This window comes from Gallinula chloropus, assembly GCF_964237585.1.
Source record: "Gallinula chloropus genome assembly, chromosome: 3".
NCBI classification, from domain to species: Eukaryota; Metazoa; Chordata; class Aves; order Gruiformes; family Rallidae; genus Gallinula; species Gallinula chloropus.
In genome coordinates this window covers 57,255,171-57,276,934 of record NC_140087.1, presented here as the reverse complement: position 1 = coordinate 57,276,934, position 21,764 = coordinate 57,255,171, and the positions used below count along the sequence as shown (strand labels likewise).

Here is a 21,764-nt window from a genome sequence, read left to right as displayed (position 1 = left end):
GACATAATTTTTTATAGATCTTGGCCAGTTCCAAACTTGAGACTTTATGTAGCAGTACTTTTTTTATTGAAGCTGTCAGTAATTTTGATTATATTTTAGACTTGTCTGAAATTTCCCCAGTTCTTACTATGATTTGAAGATGCAGGGACATAACCTTTTCGTCAGGAGTATGTTTGTACTTTGGTTTTGGGGTGGTTTTTATAAGTTTTTGTGTTTATTTTGTCTGCTGTGAAGGCATGGGCTTATAGGATACAAGAAAATTTAGCTAACGGCATTCAGGTTTTAATATCTACACTGTGAATAGACACTAGGCAACACACTTCAGAAGTGGTGTACTCTGGGCATGACTCTTCAGATGTCCATAGGCAAGTAGTAACCTGGGTATATGTAATAAAAATAGGGGAAAAATAGCAACTGTCTTAAGTTACACATCCAGAAATAAGGCAGGAAAACCAGCTGACTTGAAGAATTTTGTTATAAGCAAAAAACAGATTTAAATGTTACTCTTGGCAAAATGTGAGTATGCAGCTGGAATTTCTGAAGATGTAAGAAGGTAAACCACAAGGGGGTAAGGTATGAAAATACTTTGCCTTGCTTAGTCTTTACAAATCCTGATTTACTGCTAAATCCTCAAACATCATATTGAAAGTAAGTAAAGACACTAAGAATGGACTTAATATTTTTAAGAGGCACGCTAATGGCAAAACATCTTAAACACTTCAGAGTGATTACTGTGCTCAGACTTCTTAAGTTCTCGGTGTTTTGAAATACTTTGTGCTTAATTTTCTTTAAATCTTCTCTTTTTAGGCGTAATATTATTGAAGCTGTGTATAGTAGGCTGAATCCACACAGAGAGAATGAGGGGGTAAGTTCCCATTTTGATTGCTGCTTTGTTAATGAGAATATCAAAGTAGTGTCATACATTAAACAAAAGTGTACATCACTGCAATAAAGTATTGTAAGTACAAAATACGTATTGCAGCATGCTGTTCATCTTGAACTTGCTTTGGATGGATCTGATCTAGAACTTCATCCACAGAAAGCAAATGGACATCCAATTTTGAGAGATGACTTAAACATTTGATTATTGCTTTTTTAGTCAAACCTGTGAGTCAACAGTGCAGGGTTTTTTCTAAATTAGTTTATTACTGTAAAAAAAATATGGTCAGGATATTCATTACCTAATTAGCTATTGTGTCTAAGAATTATAGTAGAAGAAGGGTCAAACACATCCTGCCCTCTTAAGTATGAAAGTATCCCATGTGCAGTGGTCTAAGGAAAGTATAAAGTGATTTAAATTTATTTTAGTTCTGATTTCTAAAGTGGATTTATTCTTCTGCCCAGATCATAAACACTGAATTTTTAAATAGCGTGGTAAAATACGGGTTTTGCTGTAACTTTAAACCTGCTTATTAGAGTCCCCTTTATTTTAGTATAAAGAGTAGTAACTGGTGCTGTGGTTAAATTTTTTTTTTAAAAAAAATCTTTGGAGAACTGAGGATGTGATGATAAAACATCACTGCTTTTACATGTTATTTCCTGGGCAGTTAATGCAAACTAATTTCATAGATCTTCTGTAAATCCTTTGTCATATTTTCTCTCTTCTGAGACGGCTGCCAGATCCTCAGTCAGGCAGCCGTTACACCTCGCTAGCGCCATTCACTGTTAACTTTTACTTTAGATACTTTGAAACTGTGTGCCTTGAGATTGTGAACTCGCAGTCTCAGCACAATTATTACCATGTTTTTCCCACTGTCACTTAGTCTTGGCTGCCTGTATTTGGTTTACTCGTACATTAGAAAGCCTTGTGTAGGTGGAAGGGACCACTATTCTAGTAGAGTACAAATAGAGAGGTAGTATCTTCGTTGTTGTTTAGGATTTGTTCCTCTCTTTAGTTAAAAAAATACACTACACAATTTTCATTTAACCTTCAATGAGTTGTGCCATAGTACCCCAAAACAAGCCAGATACCATTTTCCTCTTTCAGTTTCTTTAGCCCTTCAGGAAACTGCACCTCTATCGGCCTGCTACAGCTTTTCATACTTGGCCATAACTTTGTTCCTGCTTTTAGGGTAAAGTTGTTGGTCAAAGTTGTTTATTTGAACACTACAGCATAGGATTTATAAGTTGGTTGGTTGCCTTACAGAAACATTTATCTAATAGTAGTTTTCTAGACATGTCAGGTGTCGTAGTTGCATTATTGATGCACCTTTCCTAATTCCAGACCTACTTTTCAGTAGCCATGCAAACTTGTTGAAAGGCCAAACAGAACAGCATCCTTTCCTGTATTGGCTACTCTTAAAATTTTTGGGTGTTATCTATTACAATTTAATTTCTGACTCTAAAATGAGGTAACTGAACAAAATATGTAAGCAATGTATGAAAGAATATAACCCTTATTACCATGAGTATCTTTCACCTATATTGCCATTAGAATCCCTGGGTATTTGAGTCCTTTTAATTTGGCTTCTTCAGTATGAAGTGAGCAATACACTTGATTCTACTCTGTCAACTTTGCCTTCTGTTGTTACTTAGTGCAAATCCTGGAATTATGTGTTTTAAATACACGGGATTAAATTTTAGTTTGAACTTGTGATGTCACTTGCCAGTCAGCATCTTTTCATCTGAAGCCATTCTGACGCAGAACAGTTTGAGAGGAGGATGCATCACTGAGTGAAGGATGTGATTCTTGTTTGCTCTTTCCCAGCAAGTAGGAATTGTTATATTATTGTCCTTGGAGTGGATGAATGTAGTGGACCTCAACTCTGAGGTGATGAAAACATCACCTACTTCCTTGGTAGTCTTAATCAGTTCCAGATATGTATGTGGTGGTCTTAGTCCTTTGAACTGAATACTTTAGTGCATGGGTGGGGAAAAGAGAAGGAAACTCTTCAGTTACTCAACATCAGACTCTCCACCATGTCTACACACTGTGATAATGTTGCTACACATCTCAGCTTTAAACAGGAAGCATAGGTAGGAAGGAAATGCAGTACATCCCAGCAATGACATTTCCAAACGAGACCAAGATCTAACTAACAATGCCCCTGTGACAAACCAGTATGAAGCAAGAGCAGGTCTTCATACTGAGTTCTGAGCTGCAGATACAAATGCTGAGTCTGCAGAGAAGGAAGGTGTGCTGACTCACACTTGAGAATCTTTCCCCTTGTGTGGTTAACAGTGAACACTTGTCTGTTAGAGTGTGGGCGTAGTGCTGAATGCTGCTGGTACTAACTAGAGAGTCTGCCTGTGGCAGTCATCTTCATCTGAGGACTTTGTATAAGGTTAGAAGCAATTTTTTGCCTGAACACAAAAATAGTAATAGGCATGAGTAAAAGTTAATTAAAAAAATTAACATCAACTAAACACAAAATCAAACCCCACCAACAAAAGAACCCAAACCAGATGAACTTTTGCAATTGAGACTGTGACTCCCCTGTAAATAGAATATGACTCCCCTTTTAGTGTTGAACAATTTGAACTAGTTACCCTGGATTACCGTGAACTGGAGAAAAATAGCTTTGCAAGTAAAGTTTTAAGAAGTATATAAATCAGAACCAAGGTGGTATCTCTTTCTAAATTAATTTCATTTTTACTGAGCACTGTAAAGACTCCATTCAGTGTTGTGCTTAGAATTTTTTCTCATCTGAGCTAGTGATTGTAGTGCAACTTCTTCCAGTTCTTCACTTGTGCACCTTCAGAGAATCTTTAACTTACAGCCTAAATAAGGGTATGTTGTGTAGAGTGGGAGACGGAGGGGTGAAAGAATCTTTACTATAGCATTATTCACAGATCACTAGTGTGGCTTCAGGGTATAGCAGTCATAAGTTGTTTGTGTTTTTCTTTTGGGCATCTCAGCAGAGTGCAAGTATTTATTAAATCCAGAGCTGGAGAGAGCTTTCAGAGCAGCTTTGCCAGTGTTTGAGCATAGGGGCTTCTGCTGTAAGCATGGTGGCTTGTGCCATTACAAGGGTGAGTGAGAGCATAGAAATCTGTTCTGTACTGGGGCTTGGTGCTTTCAGACCTTTAAAGGGATCTTCCAAGAACTTCTTTATAGCTAAATAGTTGCTACCACTGTAACACCAATGGGTGTTCTAGTTACCATGTTGAAGTATTACTCTCTTCTTTAGTGGCTCTACTTCATCATGTTTTGTAATGTGCTCCTAAGACTAGGAGGCTACTCCAGTTAATCTACTTGGGTGTATATGTATCCTTAAACACAAGAAACAATGTTAAAATTACAGTGGCTGTGTTAAGTTTCAGTTGTGTTTGTTTAAAGCCATATTTGAGTAAATTCCTGGAAGCCAATCATGTTTCTTTCTTGCTTTTACTAATACTGTGGCACTTTGCTAAATCTAAGATACTTGTAAAAATGTAACTGGACAACATTCTTATACCCTTAAACATTGTAAGTCCTGTAGTAGCCCTTTTTACATACATCATATAACAGAGCAGAAAAATTGGGAGTGCTCATCTTAAGTATAGGTAGCAAAAACTTGGTTTTATTGCCACCAAGTTGAATTAGAATATGAAGATAAATGGTAATTTGTGCAATACTCGTCGTTTTCAGGGACGTGTTCTAGTCAGACATCATTAGAGAGAAATCTATGTTACAGTGTGTATATTACAGTGAACAGTACCTAAAACAGGTGGCTTCTGTCTTACTGTTGGTGGGGATTCTTTTCTGCTTGCACTGAGGGAGATGAGGAAAGCACAGAATAGCCTGCTATCAAACAGGGTGCAAAAGCAGGATGTGAGTTTGAGTATCAAGAGCTAACAGCTTTGTTACTACTTTGACTCCTGCTAGCGTTTGAATTGTTCAGGGGTCTCAGAGCTGCTATTATATTGCTTATTGCTTTTACCCTTCAGTGTTGCATGGGAACAATAATATTCACTTGAACTGGCCAAAAGAATTTGTGAAGATTTGAATATTGTTACATGTGGAGATTCAGGGTGTATATTTGTTAATGCCAACCTCAGAGCAAAACTAATGGGCTGGAGGAACTATGGAATTTAGGTGTTCTCTGCACTTCAAAAAAAACAACACACAAACCTGGAATCCTTCAGTTATGCTGCTTTGTGTAGTACTAGCTAGGTAAAACCCCTAAGAAGAAATAAAATAACATCTGTAGCCTCATCCTGGTGCCATGAGTTTTCACTGACACCTTGTGAGACATTGAGAGTTCCACTTCATACATTAAAACTGCCTCCATTAACTTGCTTCTCCTTGCTGGGCTGTTGAAGAGCTGTCTTGACTATGAACATGCAAGTATGTGGGAGTCAAAACATCTCAAGTTCAGAACAGCAAGCCACAGTGGAAGTATATCTCTGTGCAACAAATTAGGCATAGAGGGATGGCATTATATATGATAATATTTATTTTTGTGCTAAAATTGTCCCTTTTTGATTTAGGCTGTGTTAATCGGTCTTGGGGTTTGTATTCCAGGAGCACTGCAGCATCCAAAATACTATTGAGCCTGAAATATTCTCTTAATGCTGCTATTAAGCTTGTAAATGAGTGACTGCAGTACTTGCAGTTTATGAAGCTTTTGGACTAGGTGACAATAAAATGAGGTCAGCATGAGAAAAAGGCAGTCTGGATTTGCCTCTAATGTATTGCAAAATCTGCCAGCTTCCAGTGATACAGTTCCATTTGTCTAGCTTGATAACTTGCTAGACATTAATAATTTAGAATGTACTGTTCCCTTAAAGCAGCAGTACTAATTTATCACTTGAAAGTTAAAATGTCTAGCATAGTCTCAGCGCTGTAGTAGATGGGCAAGTCTACCCAAAAAAGCTCTCAGTTTTTTCAACTGACTGCTTGTGGCCAGGTAGGTGGTTTGCAGAGGAGACCTCCATGCCTCAAGCAGTGCTTACTACTCAGTTTTGTGCTGTAGGTTGCTAAATTACACTTCAAATTAGCTGTTCTTCCTGGTAATTTTTCTAGCCAATATGCAAATCTGCCGAAAATAGCATCCTAATGCTGTTCAAACCCCACCCCTGGTGCTGATAGGTACATTCTGTGCATTTCTGTTGTGGCAGCAGCATTCATGCAAAAATCAGTCTTTAACGTAGAGGGATTGTTTCCTAAAACACTCTGAGCAGTTATTTTGATGTGTTGCTTCAATTAAACTGCTAGCAGTAGTTACCTAATCTGTTTTGAGTAAGTTTTTCACAGGACTGTCTTGCTATTGGCTGTGCAGAAATTCACAATTAAAACTAATCACTCGATGGCTAAAGCTGAAGTTTTCCAATTTGTCAGTGACAACTGCACATGGATGCAGGGGAATAGTGGCTCTGTTCGTCAAAAGCCAGTTTGAACCAAATTTGGGAGGAGGGACTACACTCACACAAAATTGCTGGAAAAAACAAATGGAAACTATTAAACATGCTGTTGTGATAGGGATTGTTTCTTAAATTATGATGTTGTATAAAATAGACAAGCATGGATGATGTCCTGAGGGATGTGTTGCTAATAAGGTGTGTTAAGAGTTTTCTCATTCAGAAAAATTGTGTTTCGTTTTTTTTGTTTTTTTTTAAATGTTGTTAGAAAATATCCTAGTTTAACTCCTGATTTTTTTGGGGTCTTGAATCTTAAAAAAAGGACCCTGGCACAGCGGAGAAAAGTGGAACGCAGGGAAAATTGGTGGAAGCGCTCAGGCAGATGAGAATTAATCATAGGGGGAACTACCGCCACCTTCTGGAAGAGATGCTGAGTAGTTACAGGCTAGCTAAGATGCAGGGGGAAGAGTGCACTGCATCTACTTCACATACTCATGCTGGACCCAGTGACCCCGTACCAGGCACCCCCACAGGATCTGGGAATCACCCTGCCGAAATACAGAGCTCAAACGAAGATTCAGGGATGAATGAGTGAGAAACAGATGTAATTGTTTTACGTAGCGGATTTAACGCTTCGCTTCACTTGGCATCTTTTCCTTTGTTTATATCTCAACATTTGTCACATCTATCCTAGAAGTCTGTTTGTTTTTACTTCAGTTATTTGTACAGATTGTTTATACAAAGCTCTTTTTCCTTGAAAGTTCAATTACCATGGTATATTATAGTAATTGCATCTTATGTTGTGTAGCAAGCAGTTAACTTCCCATTTGAGGTTTTTGTTTATTTTAAATCCTGTGACACCAAGACTAGGTGTGCCAATGCAAAAAAAAAAGTTTTAAGACTTTTAAAGTACATTTCTTAAATAATAATTTTGATGATATGTGTTTGCTAATTGTAAAGTAATTCACATTTTAATCCTCTTTTGTGCAAATTAATTGAATTATAAAAATTCTTTAGCCTTTTTGTTTTTCCCAAGCATCATATACTGCATGTTTGTATTTGAATTGTGTATAGTTTATGTTACAATTAAGTTGAAAAAACTATTACTTTTTAGGTTTTCACCCTTCATGAAATGTTTGACTTTTTTTTCCAATTTAGATTGTACCCACTGTTCATCATAAGTATCTATTTTCTAGATGATTGTATCATTGTTTCCTAGGCTGTAGCATAACGTACATTGAGAAATAAAAATGTACTTAGATTTAGTGTGCATTTAGTGTCAAGTTCTAAGAATTTGTGTTTAAGTCAAAATAAAGAATGTGCTGTGGAATAATGTGTGTATGCATATGGACTCTTTTAAGCAAGTAATAAATGTCCTTTGAAGTCTTACCCTTCTGACATGACTTGAAACTTTTCATGGCTTCTGATATTAACTCATCATGATATTCATTAGTTTCTACAAATACTTGAGTGATTTTGGGTTTGGCACATTGATCGTAATACTGCATTTGGACAGCATTTCTCCAGTTCAAGTTAAACAACCATGAAACCCAGCTATTCTACCTAAGTTTACCTTCTGGGAAACCTTTCCCACTTCTTTTGGAGTACTGTACATGCATGTACGGGCGTTTGGGTCGATCAGTGACAATATTGGGAACTTAGTGTTAATTTTTTATTTGTCAGCAAATTAAATCTGGGATTCTTGTCAGTGGTCAGTTCATAATACAACACTTGCACAAAAATATCGTTGTTCAAAATAGGTACAAATTTCACTGCCTTCATGAAAAAAAAAAAAGCCTGCAGGAGTTTCTTGAGGACCAGGAATGCCTGAAGAGCTGAGTTCCTTAGTACTGTAGAGACTTCATTTTTTGTAGTCCATAGATGTAGTATCTATTGATAGCTATGATTTAGTGCAATTTCATGTAATATTTGTGTCTTAAGCCTTTCTGCTATAATAGCTTCGCTGGGTTCGTGTTTTATGACAGTAGATTCCCTCATGAAGTTGAGGATGTATGTGGAAGCGAGCAGGAGCTGGGGGGGGGAGGAAAAGGCAATACTGTCTGTCTTGTGCTAGTATTGTGCTTAACTGTGCCACTGAAATCCAGCGTGCAACAAAATGCTTTCGTTTGTATTGGTGAGTAGTAATATGTCTCCTCTTCTTTTCCTGTAGGGTGCTGGAGATCTAGAAGATCCGTGGTAGCCTTACAAATCTACTAAAATGTTTTTGATTCTGAAAGGGGGAAAAAAAACCAAACTTTTAAATCTGTTTTCTTCAATACAAGGGAAAAATTCTGGTGGATTTCCAACATTTTGTGAAATGGGCAGAAAGATATTAGAATTTTCCATCATTTGTTCATTTTTGTGTTCTCTGATATTGCCACTCTTAGCATTGCCTGTACTACAGTATTTTTACCAGCCTCAGGCATACTGATTACATCTGTAATAAACTGTGGCCCTAAGAAGGAAGGAAGGAGTGATTCTCTCAGCAGATGGGTGTATGTACCTGGTGCCCGTGGGATGGTAGGTGTACTCTGAAGACACACTCTGGCTAAATGAGATGCGCAACACGCAAGCGTGAGAGAGTCTGAGTCGTTTGAGATGTGACTTATTTCACTTTCCTGAGTTGGAAGGCTTTGCAGCTCTGTGGCTTGGAAGCAATTTCAATTGGGCAATACGCTATCAGATGTGTAATTTTTCTTTTGTCTTTAATTTTCCAGTTTTACCTGTATTACCAGACCGTTAGGTTTCCCTGCGGTGTCCAAATTGTGATATGTTGCCTACTGCTTGCTTGAAGATACGTGTATTTGGCAATAATATATGAAGATTCTAGGCGTCTAAAAACAGTAAGAATTTTACGCATGTGTACAACACACCCTTAAACTCTTGCTAGAGAAAAATCTTTTAAAACCAAACTGATAAATTTATAGTTAGTAGTGACTTGCTTTGACATCTCTCACAGCTGCAGGTTTTTTAAAAAAATGCTGAAAATTTGCCTTTATTATAATGTAAATTGTGATATTTTTTTGTTCTATATGTGGTTTTCTATAGTTTTTTTGATTTTTTTCAGCTTAAGATACAGACAGAAGTCTTGTGTAATATGGGTATAATTTTTAATTGTTTGCATTATTTTCAAATTTCAAATTATCACTTTGAGATTACTATAAATACACTTAAAATTATCTATTTTAAATTAAGAAAATATTAGAGATATTTTCATGGGTTCAATGACCTTTCATTTTATAAGCAATGGGCATGGTACAGAGTGGCTGTCATGTAAGGTACTTGAAGATTCTTAGTTTAATTCTATTTTTGCAATAACCTTGACTTTTTTTCTGACTTCTTTGAGTTGTGCATGTAATGAGTCCAGTAAATGCTGAAAATGGGGAAGAGTAAAGTATTTATCTAAAATAAAAGCTATTGGGGAGGGGAAACAATGAATGTATCCATCTGTACATGATTTACATGCTGTGGATGCCTTGTAAACATTTTCCTATTTGTTTAAACTGTGTTTCAGCGAGGATGTAATTGCCCTTGTGTGTAGTTTTAAGCTAATGACAGTCATCAACTGGTTTTGTGTGAAATGGAATTCATGGTATTTTTCTGTAACTTTATCCCCATGGTGAGTCTGTAAAAACCACACGCTCTTTCATACTGGTGCCGAAGGCCAACTTTCCCAATCATTTGGATTCACTGTGTATCTGATTTTTTTTTTCTTGGTCTAGAGAGGATTATTGCCACAGTATATTTTATTTATTCATTAGATTTTAGCCTTGTAAGTTAAAGTGTTCTAAATGATGATGTTAACAGGTATTTGTCCCTTTACTGGTTTCTTTGGGGTTGTTAAAAGATAGGGAATGAAGAATGCAAAATGGTTTATTGTTCAGACTGTCCGCTCTGGTCCAACCCTGTACTGATAGTACCTTCCCAGTATGATATTGTGATGTTTCATACAATACAGTGAACATAACCAACTTGTTATCTTCAATAAAGGATTGCTAAAACAGTGTGACAACGCTTTATCTTTTCTCTTGAGAAGCATTTAAAAAGATAAACTGATGGGATTGAAGAGGTGTCTCTTGGTGGTGGATGGGTGTTTGTTCTGTAGGCAGCGCTGCTCTCTGTAAGCCGGAAGTCTCAGAGTGGGCTTCTCCGTGGGAGACGAGAGCACGAACAGCATTTAGAGCTCTGAGGCCAAATCCAAGTTTATCTGGAGCGAGTCTGACTCCAGCTATGGGAGAGTGTTCATTTGAAGGCGAAAAACTCAGTGTAATCTTGACTTCAGTTAACTCCTTGCTTGAAATTTCTACAATATCTGGGCCCAGGCCTATAAAGTTGTACTTTTGTACAGTGTTTTGGGTAGAAATTCCTCAGCAGTTAACACTCACATTAAAACTTGCATTGATTTTTCTTCTTTTTAACTTCATTAATGAAGTTGTTTAGCTGGGTGGAGATGGATGACACAGACACAAGACACAACCAAATCCTCCATGCTACTGATACTGCATGGTAATCACCTGTCTGGATACCTGGTGTTACTGTGCAATGGGGGTATTGATGGACACCATGTAGGTTGTAGAGTCATCATGTGGATAATCTCCCTGAAATAAAGGGGTTTCCACTTGAGTTCTGTAACAGTGAAGCAGGCATATAGGCTCTTTAGAGAGGACAATGGCTTGCACATCTACAACAAAACTTAAGATATCACTCTCTTCTTTTTTTTTTTTTCCTCTCTCCTCTAAATCACTATTGTATAAATTCTAATCATAGTTTTAGCTTAATCAAAATACCGTTTGGATTTCAGCAGCCTGGGGTAGGAAAATCCCCATGGCTTTTGCCTCTGTATTCTTAGTATGAGAAGACAGATGTCTGGTAACATTTGCTCATGTATGTGCCATAACCTACCAGTTTTAATGTTTGTTTTAAAGTGATGTTCTCTTAATTATATCGCCATTTGGTAACTAATATAAAGATAGGATGCTGAGAGTAGGGGGCTGTCTCTTCTATCTCAGGACTTTCTGAACTGTCAAATTCAGCTTGATTCTTCCCTTCTCTTCATTTTTATGACTACTTCTGTAACGAAGTGGCCTGTGTCAGTTCTCAAACCTACTCTCTGAAAATCTTGAGCAAAATAAAAATTTGGTTTAGCCTATTAACTTGCTATAGGGAATGAAGAAATTGATGCCATTATACGTAGGTGTGATCCTGATCTCAAAAGGTTTGTGTGGGAGGTTACCTACAGCAAAAGTCTCCTCTTTATAGAACAGATCTCCAGGTGCTTACTTGACCCTGCATGCAGGCTTGGCAAAAGTATCCATGCTTTTCATGCCCTTGCACCCCTCTTGTGAACTGCTGTTGCTATTTAGGTGAAGGAGTAAAAAAAATGAAAACAACCAACCTATTTTGAGTTTCACATGCACAATTAAGATGTGGATTCTTCTAACTCATTGCAGCTATTAGTAGCTTTTTAGTATCATGCATGAAGTTGGAAGTTAGCCACTTCATCTGTAAGCGTTCTCATACTGTCAGCCATCATCACTGGCTTAAATCTTAAACAAAAAAATATAATTAGCTCCAGAAAATCAGTCTTTTTTTTTTTTTTTTTTTTTTTTTTTTTTCTCTGGTGCTTTGAAGGTTCACAGTGGAAACCAAAATCAGTAGGAACTTGAGACGTTGCATATTGAACCAAGCTGCTGTGGGCAGTTTTTACTTCTGGAAGACGAAGGAAAACCCAATGCTGCCTGGTACTAAGTATCAGGTCCATTCTAGCAAAAAAGCTGTGGTGCCATGCAGTTATTTATCTGCCAACTCAGTTGGGTTGGTTTGGGCTAAAAAGCAAACTGAAGCTGTGTTTATCTCTCAAATAAATTAAAAAAAAAAAAAAAAAATTGGGTAGCTCTTCTGGTGCAGGTGATGAGCAACTGCATGGGATGCTCCCAGAGATGAAGGTAACTCAGCAAGACCAGAAGAAAGTACCCAAGTCACAGAACTTTTGCAGTGTAGTGCAGGTAAGTATGCAGTTCACACAGCTGAAACTCCACCTTGGGTGTGCCTGTCACCCCTTTCTCTGGGTACCCTGTGTGCCTTTACTTGGGCTCCTGCTGTACAGATCTGACTCAGCTGTACGTGCCTTGTGCTGTCTTACCTTCTCACCTAGCTGCTTCTCTCTTGAGCAGAAGACAAGGAGCTTTTGTATTTTAGTGTGACTGTGCTGCCCTTTTTGTGTTTAGATCCCTGCTTGAGGTTCTCTCACTTCCATCGCTCCATCACATGCTTCATCAGGGCTGCTGTGCTTTGCTCTCTTTACATCTGAAAGGTCATGTTTCCCCAAATACCTTATTTTTCCTTCTTCATAAACCATCTTAAAGCTCTCCTTTGCTGTGGTGCCTGCATTTAAAGACTGATTTGGATCCTCAAAAACTTCCTTCTCGCATGATGAGTACCTCCAGCTCCTGTCCTTGGCTGTCCTTATTTGTCTGTATGCTGCTTGACGTGGAAATTGCAAAGTGAAAAGTTTTTGCTGTGCTGTAACTGCAATTAGCGACTGAATTAACACCAACTAATGACTGCTTCGATTTTTAAAACCTACCAAAGACTGGTAAGGATTTAAGTCGTGGGGATGGGCTTCTTTCTATAGGGGGGAAAAAACCCAACCTCATTCTCCATCAGTTTGCCAATCTTCCTGCGTAAGCAATTGCCCTTGCTAATAAGGGAAGCAAAACCCTGTGTAGTAGGAAGATGCATTCTGAAGGCTCGTGGCAACTGATTGAAACCGTGTTCTAGAGAACAACACTCCTCTGTTGTGCTGAGTCTGGTTTGGAAATGACTGTTACCCTGCTGGTTGTCTTTCTCAGACTCAGGAATCTAAGGTGAGTTGGGGGAAAGTTGGGGCCATGTCATAATAGTGTTGGGCGTTGTACAGACCCTGGCTTTGACCTTTAAAGAGGTGGAAGCCATCCGATTCACAAGCCCCCTCACAGTGATCTCGGAAGTTCACCTGGTCTGTCAATACAGAAATACTGATTAGCCTGGCTTCTTCCTGTTGGCTTCTGGGGTCTGTTGGGTAGTTACAGGAAGTTTTCAGAGAACTTCCATGCAAAGTTATGCCAGAAAGTGACCAAATGGAACTTGTTTTTATCACTTTAAGACCTGCAGAGCTGAAGTGAAAGAAATTGGACAGAAACTCATGAAATGAAAATCCCATGTCTTGTGAGAAAAAACACGACTGCCAGGAGTTAGTGTGCAGAACGCTGAAAGGGTACCCAAAAATGCTTGGCTATGCTCTGTTCCTCACAAGAGTACTAATTATTCCTTGAAAAATCTGAATTATCCTTTTCAAAAAAGAAACTGGTGAGAACGCATCTGTCTGTACAAATGTGTTTTAGCAATCTGGGGGGGTGGATGGATGATACGTACCCTGCATTTTGAAGTTAGTTGGAAACTGAAGTAAATGCATACATGTTAAAGTCTAAAGGCGGTAATGAAAAGGGTTTTCCTAATATTTTTGTAAAGAAGCTTCTTAACACTATCCCCAACAAACTAATTTTGTGAATATTCTTATTTTGGCAGGTTACTCACACACAAAAAGATGGATGCCTTCTTAATCTCGGATGAATAATCTGCAGTATTTAACTGGTTCTTTTTAGGAGAAACTGGAGAATGTGCTCCTGAGTCTGTGGTGGAGTTTTTTGACCCTTTATCCAGTGGTCATCCTCAGTTCATAAACACATCTTAAAACAACAGTGCAGTAAAGGTTTTGGTTTGAGCCTGTAAAGCAGGTGTGGGCTTTTTTTCTAACGCCTTCAATAGTGTTTCGGTTTTGGGGGCAGAGAATGTGTGGTACCAAACACCAATAGTTTATCCAGCTCTCCTAAATTTACGCTAATTTGGTAGGATGCAGTTGTGGGAAATACTCTGCTAAGTGCCAGCAGCCTGAGTGCTTCACAGCTGCTTCTCAGTCTCTATTTTTAGTCACAGGAACCTTTTGTTCATGGTACTGGGTGGCAAATTTTTAACTAGATGTCAAATTTTTAACTAGATTCTTCATTCCCAACTCATCCACACCTTAAAAAACCCAGATCAAGTTCCCTTCTCTTGATTACAGTTCTGGCGTTTAACTTCCCACGCATGAGTAATGGCAGCAACTGCATGTGCAAGTTCTGCTTCGGTAAACCAAACGACAAGAAGAAAGTTTTGTCTTGTAGATACCGCTTCTCATACAACCTGTGGTGTTAGAGCTGTAGTAAAGAAAAGGCTTTGGATGAAATTGAGGAAAGGAGGTAGTGGAGAAACGGTACAAAATGGCTACTGGATTACCGGTGACATAAAAGCTGGTGTGTACCTGCCTTTCCCTTCTGCCCTCAGTGCTCAAACATCTGGAAGATCTCCCTTTGAAATGCAAACAGGTTTTGCCCTGCACGGATGAGAGTCCCACTGTACTTGGTACTGGGAACTCCTACAGAGCACGGCAGGGGGAAGAGCGAGCTCGCTGTGGGAGATGGCTTCATGCAAAGGAGGGCAGACACATGCTTAAATCATCCTCGGGGCAGAGAGGAGTGGGCATGTGTGATACTGTCACTGCGCTACCCAAGGGGCCGGGGGTGGGGGCTGGATTTGAATGCACTGTGTGAGGACTGAGGGCGGGTGGGGGAGATCTGAACACCCTAAGTGAAGACGTGCTGAATGTGTGATTGCTCTTCTCTGGCTCACTAATAAAAACCAGCCAGCTGCATTGAAACTGTCTTGTGCAGGTAGGTAACATGGGACATGTCTCCATTCTGTTCAGAACAGGCTGGTATTGGCTGCTGGCCATGCTTCCTTTGCCTTTCACCCTGATAACTGGGTCCTCGATGCTGGGTGATTCAACACAGAAGTTGGCTTTGGTGGTGATTAGGGGTTAGTAGTTAAAATTGGGGTTTTAGCGGTTCTTCTAACTCTTGGAAAGTAAGGATTGTCTTCAGCTTCAGTCTTTGTGTGTTCAGGTAAATATGAAATTGCAGATTAAGTTATATTCCTTATTCTGACCAAGAACCGTATGTGCATCGCTGGAAATGGCTCCTTAAAGTAGTGAAACACTTCCTTGATGCCGAGGCCTAGTTTGTTCCTGGCCTGGATCCCTGAAGCTTGCACGTGCCCCTCTTGCTGTGCAGCACGTGAGGTCAGTCTGCCTGAACTTGAGAACTGGGTTTTTTGTTGGTATGGGGTGGTTTGGGGTTTTGGTTTTTATTTTTTACAAAAAAGTGTATTTCCAATTCTTTGGTCTCACCCCTGATCGTCTTTGATTTTTCCACGCACGCTCGCGTTGCTGCTGGGGGAGCGCGGTGGCCTGGTGCAGGATCAGGGAGTTGTTTGCACACAGCCATGTAAAAGGCTGAGGATGCAATTCAGTGCTGCAGGGCCAGGCTGTCCATCCGCACAAAGGCTGGGGATTGCTGAGCTGAGCTGAGCTCTTTCAGCAGGGAACTATTTCAGGAGAGCACGGCCTAAGTAGGTTTGATCATGAAATGCCTGACGGCACTTGGACACATGTGAAAAGGCAAAGTAGCTGCAGGGAATCTTATGTACGTAGAGACACAGAAGGAGTGAACTCACTATCCGAAGCGCTGGTGAGGCTGTGCGCTATGTGTAGCTGTGAAGCTGCATGTGTAATTCCTGCAGGTGGGGAAACTGAGGCACTGCAAAAAGCAGTAGAGCTTGTATAGTATGCTAGCAGCTGTGATTGTGCAGAGTCAGGGGGCAGAGCACAGTATTCCTGACAGCTCCTCTCTCAAAATCCTTTCTTCCTTCCACATTAGGAGGTGCATAGTGCTCAACAGACCAAGCGTTGTTCCTTGTTCCTTCAGTGAACATAAATTGTCGTCAGAGAAGTTCTGGGGTGCTGTCCTGTGGTAACCCAAAGGGTGGATGTGGTGGTGGTGTAGTGCAATCCCGTTTTATTTTTGAGCTTCTGCTTGGCTTCCCATTGGGCTGCCTGGCTCTGCTGTCAGGGTGTTATGAATTTCCCATTCCAGAGATCTTCCAAGAACACAAAGTCACTTGAGTTTATCGCCATCAAAGCTTCAGCAACAAACTGTCAGGGCTTAATACTATGCTGAACATCCCCAGCTCGCACAAGGGTGAATTCAAGATATGGGTCTCTTGCTGGCATGGGCTTGAAGGAAGAATAGGAAAAAAACAGGTCCAAAAGGTCTTTGTCATCCTTCTCTAGGACAGAAATGTGATGGGTGGAGGGAAGAGTGGTAATGGTGTAAATTGGGAAGGGTGCGGTTGTGTGAGTGAGCTTCTCCCCAGAGAGGCAACAAACTAGGCTTTGAGTTTTTCTATGGACATGTGACAGTGTAGCACCTGACCCTCTGTAGGGAAAGGCATTCAGGAGGAGTCACTCTAGCTGCTGCTGTTCCTGCAGCGCTGCTAACAACCAGAATTTGCAGATAATTGTTTTCATTAAGAATAGTGGGAGAAGCCAGCCATGCTGATCACCCAGGGGGGCAGGGGCCAGATCCCGCCTTCCCCCAAAACCTACCCCTGAAATGCCACAGGAGCCAGGCAGTAGCTAATTACAGTGTTTATAACGCCATTAACCTTTAATCACCTAGTCCATTAGTGGACTAAGCATGCTGTAAAAAAAGAGAAATTAAAAAATATAATGAAGCCCCCCCCCCACCAAACCATGTCACGGTGTCCCACGCAGTCACATTTCGCCCCCACTCCGGGGCTTCAGGCTGACGGCAGAAGCCTGACACGCGGTCAGAGATGCCCGTGGTAAAAGATGCGGCGTCAGAAACTTGTTCCTCGACAGCATCTCTCTCTTGACGGCTTGTCCCCTGCGCGGAGGGAGGATTTCCTTAGCGCTGCGCGAAACGGAGCTGCAGAGGTCAGGTTGCCCGTCGGTCTTGCGGGAGCGGCTGAGGGAAAACAGGCAAAACCATAGTGTTTGCCTCTCTACGTGGATGCAGAGCTGGCCCTGGCTCTGTAAATAACGAGGCGATATTTAGAGGCAAAGCGCATTATGTCAGACAAATTCCAGCGGTAACAAATCGCTTAATGAAAAAGCATTAAGCAGGAGAACTTTTTAAAGCACACCATCTTCCTACACTTAGCGCCTGGGGGTGCTTAATCACCTCTCTGCGTGGTCTTCGGTGCGAGGCGTACGGTCTAGAATAACTGGCGAGCTCCTTGGCATTTGTATAGCGTCAAGCAGCAGACTACTTAGCCAGCCAGTGAGCCTAAATAATTATATATAAGAAATACTTGTGGAAATTAACCCCTCCATCTTAGGGAAATAACCACGGCAATCTGAGGGGAGATAGCAGCTATTACTGCCCACATACCGCCTGCCTTTGTTTCCCTATCTGACCCCGAGGTAAACAGAGTAACTGGCACAGAATGACGAGTGTTTTCTTTGCTGTTCAACGCTTTTCAGAGGATTCTGTGAGCGCGGTTGCGTTGGCTAGCTACTCCTGCCCAACTCTGGAATTGCTCAGGAGGGGAACCATTTCAGGGCTGCTTGGGAGCGAGCCAGAAGCATAATGCCTGCGTATGCGGGGTGTGTTTTAAAAGGGAAAAGTTAAAGCTCAGCGGGAGTTGCTGGTGATCTGCCTCTCAAGGTGAAGCTTACAGTTCCCCTCTATCAAATAATTTGAAGGCGACCGATTCCTCAAGGCAAAGAGGAGGAAAAAATTAAAATAGGCAGGTGTGTAACAAAGCCGAAATCCCTGTGAGGTTTTATTTTTCAGCCTATGCAGGAAAACACAGGAGGAGGTACCAGATTCAGGGTCTCATTCTCCAGGGTCCATGGTAGGTGATCATCCAAACCTATGTTAGGGTCCTTGGCTCTATGTTCCCTCCAGGTTTTCTAGAAGGATTTTTAGGATTCAAGGCCCAGATGTCCAGCCTTAAGTGTACCTGTGCTCCACTGGTATCCACTTGTGCTGCAGCTCTTGCGTAGCAGCATGGAGTTGATCTGAAATACGACTGAAGTCTGTAAGGCCGGTCAGTCTGATTGTAACATAACTTATGTTCACACCGACAGCAACCTGGATGTTTCTGGGATGGCTTGTATCCTGTTCTAACCTTCAAATTTCATAGAATCTGTTAGGTTGGAAGGAACCTTTAAAGGTCAGCTAGTCCAACCTGCTCGCAGTAAGCAGGGACACCTCTAACTAGATCAGGTTGCTCAGAGCCCCATCAAGCCTGACCTTGAGTATCTCCAGGGATGGGGCCTCCACCACCTCTCTGGGCAATCTGTGACAGTGATTTGCCAGCCTCATACTGCAGAATTTTGTCCTAATACACAATCTAAATCTCCCCTTTTCTAGTTTAAAACCATTACCCCCTGTCCTATTGCTACATGCCCTTCTGAGCAACAGTTCTTCCCCAGCTTTCTTACAGGCATCTTTCAGGTATTGGAAGGCAGCTATAAGGTCTCCCCTGAGCTTTCTCTTCTCCAAGCTGAACATGTCCGATTCTCTGAGGCTGTCTTCATGTGTATCTGTTTCTTTTCATGCCACATAGGAAAAAGGTCCAGGCAATGCCCACAGATTCATCCATACGTGGTCTCCGGTTGGCATAGGCTGCATTTTTCTGCCCTAGCAGATAAATGCCTCCTCTTTTCAGCCAGACTTGTGTCAATTAATACGTGATCAGAGATAAACAAGCCTTTAACATTACTTAGGGATTCCATTAAGGCGAGAGCGGTTCTGGAAGAAGCAGTTCCTGCACATCAGGGTTTGCAGAGGAGCCTTGCCCACGGCACCCCTGGAAGACCTTGAAATAAGAGGAAAGGAGCAGTTTCCAAACCATGCATATGGAGAGCACTGACATCCTCTGATTACCGAAATACTCCCTTGGTCTGTATCAGTTGTGAGAAGTGTGGATAGGAAGGGTCACTTCCCTGTATCTCTAGATCAAGCGCATGTGTCCGTGAAGGCAATCACCACTGTTAAGGTTACTGGCTTAAAGAAAAGAGTGCAGAGGGGCTGAAATACTCACTTGGAACCAGAATTTCAACATTGTTTTTGGGTAGTGGTGCTGAGGTACCACAGTGAAGGTTCTCCGCAGACTTCGTGCGTGACGGTGGGTAAGCTACTAAGAGAACTGGAGCCCTCTCCCCAGCTGTGGTTCTGTCAGTGTTTGTGGGGGTGTGACTGAACTGCCTTCTACCCCCTGACTTTGTGAGGCCCAGACACAAAGGATACGCTTCGAAGAGCTGCTCAGTCAAGTAGTTTATGGTTGGTGCCCTGGTCCCTCTCCCTGCCTGTCCTGCCCCTCCCAGCACTGGGCTGGCTGGCACATTTGTGTGGTCCCACAGGACCTGGGGGATTAGGAATAGAGCTGTCTGTAGAATCTGTTTACCAAACTGGTCACTGTGCAGCTGCCTGAACACTTCACCTGGCACGAGGCAGGGGGCAATGGAATACAGGAACGAGCAGTCAGGGGTAAGAGTCAATTAAATTTAATCATTAAATGCTGGTGAATTATACAACGAACTGCATCTTAAGCCCCAGTCATGTTGCATGGCCTGTTGAGCAGCTTTTTGTTCTGATAAATTCCACACCGGTGTCCCAGTGATGTCAGAGATGCAGATGAGCACTTCTGCAAGTCCCAGAAAGCATCTGCAGCGTGTAAATGTTTGGACACCTGCCTTCTCTCATCATACACCAGCACTGCAAGGTAGAAAACAGCGGGATGCTCAAAATCAGCCTGTGTTCTTCAAGAAAGGTGTTAGCAGTGACTTGTGGCAAGTTCTGTGTGACACAGTCACGATGTGGTACCGGGGCAAACCAGCAGCATGGCTGGCCTTGGCTTCATGGGCTTGTGTGTTGGGTGTGATGTTAGAGAGAGAGAAAGGAAAAGAAAGCACAAAGATCGGATTTTCTAAAAAATGCAGAGGAGGTTTTTGCTCCTTCACCTTGTAGGAGAGGTGGCAGGAAGGAGCTGGGTGGCGGATGGCCCTGTTGGATGTGATGCTATGGCTGGGAAAGCATGTTAAAAATAAGCAAAAAGCAAATAAACGAACCAGCCCTGCTACTTGGGTAATCACCGTGCAGTCTGTGTGTTGCTCTGAGCTGATGCTTTTCAGTCAGTGTCCTTCAAGTTTGTTTTTTTTTCTTTCTATACTGCTTACCACTCTCTCACTAAATGTCGCTGTGTTGGTTTTGCACAGTGCTGTGAGCTGGGAGACTTGGCTTTGTCCTTGGGGTGAGTGATGAGGTTCCTGGAGGGATGTGTGTGAGGGGTGTCAGACAGGTTGCGGGGGGGGGGGGGGGGGGGGAGGGGGTGGTGCAGGAATGTACATAAATGTAAAACATATAAATGCACAGAATATGTATTTGCATACGTAGCTGTACTCTCACCTCTGATTCCATATTGTGGTTTAAAATCATGCTCATGGTCTGCGGGTGGGGGGAAAAAGAAGTAGCAGCAAGAAGAAACCTGAAGAAAAGGCAAACCAACCAGCTGCTGTAAGGAATGGGTACAAAGGGGCTAAACCTGCCAGAGAAAGAGACTTCTCACCTCAGTTACTGAAGTATTAACACGTTTGAATAATCTGAATATTGCATGATGGATGCTTCTCAGCCATTAGCTTATTGCCTTCTTCCATGGTTTGAGGTGCACAGAATACTGCTCTGAGGCCAAACCCCTCCTTTTCTCCCTGCAGTTGCCTGTGGGAATTTCCCCGGGACCCTGACCCTGCGGACGTGGTCTGGTATTTGCTTTTAGGTGTGATAAGGCAGCTCCTTGGCAAACGTATATTGCAGTGTGTTTGCTTGGGTACGTCTGGGCAGGGGGCACTGGCTGCAGGAGCTGTCTGGGGGATATGGGCTCGGGGGATGCTGGGGCTCAGGGCCCACGGATGTGTGACGTTGGGTGCACTTGTGCTGGCTTTGGGCACTGCGTTTTCCTGTCTGGAGTTGTAGAAAGAAAGGAAAGAGGGAGAAGGGGAAAGGTTGCTTTCCTGTGAGCCATTAAAAAAAATAAAGGGGATGGGGAGGGGAGTGTTTAATTGGGGGGTGGGGGTGGGGTGGGAGGGTTTAATAGAAAGTTTTTCTCTCTTGAGCCTCTCTTGTGCCTGTGCAGCCTGATCTGGGGCTGACCCAAGACAGCAGTGGCTGCAGCAGCCTATCCCATGCTGTGAATCGCAGGTTGGTATGTGCCCCGCAGTTGTGGGTGGGCTGGGTTATGTTAGTTTGGGGTGAGGGTAGGGGTGGGGGTGCATTTCTAAGCCGTGAGAAATGAAGCCCAACCGGCCTCTGTGTCTTTTCTTAGCTTGTGTTGTTGCTTTGGGGCTAAAACTCGTCAACACCTCACTCTCCCGCTGGTGGTGCTTAAATTGCTCCTTAATGCTCAGGCTGCTCCAGGCAGGGGAGATCATGACTACTTTGGAAAGCTGGGAATTTACTAAATCTTTTACTGGTTAAACCCTACAAATTTCCCCCCCCTCCCTGCTGTCAGAAGGAAGAGTAGTTTGGTGTGCAGGAGAGCAG

At 41.8% G+C, this 21,764-nt stretch overlaps 1 protein-coding gene across 3 annotated transcripts in view; it reads left to right on the top strand.

Moving 5' to 3' along the window:
* PPM1B (protein phosphatase, Mg2+/Mn2+ dependent 1B) overlaps window positions 1–10,288 on the top strand; it is a 58,780-nt gene extending 48,492 nt beyond the window's left edge. For 2 of the 3 annotated variants that reach the window (XM_084261796.1, XM_084261795.1), the window contains 2 exons: window positions 808–865; window positions 6,605–7,680. In XM_084261796.1, coding sequence (XP_084117922.1) covers window positions 808–865; window positions 6,605–6,877 — 331 coding nt within the window. In that variant the 3' untranslated portion in view covers window positions 6,878–7,680. Of the gene's footprint in view, window positions 1–807; window positions 866–6,604; window positions 7,681–8,452 lie in introns of those variants that run through there. The other variant, XM_084261797.1, reaches the window with a different exon arrangement.
* Window positions 10,289–21,764: the final 11,476 nt, after the last annotated feature.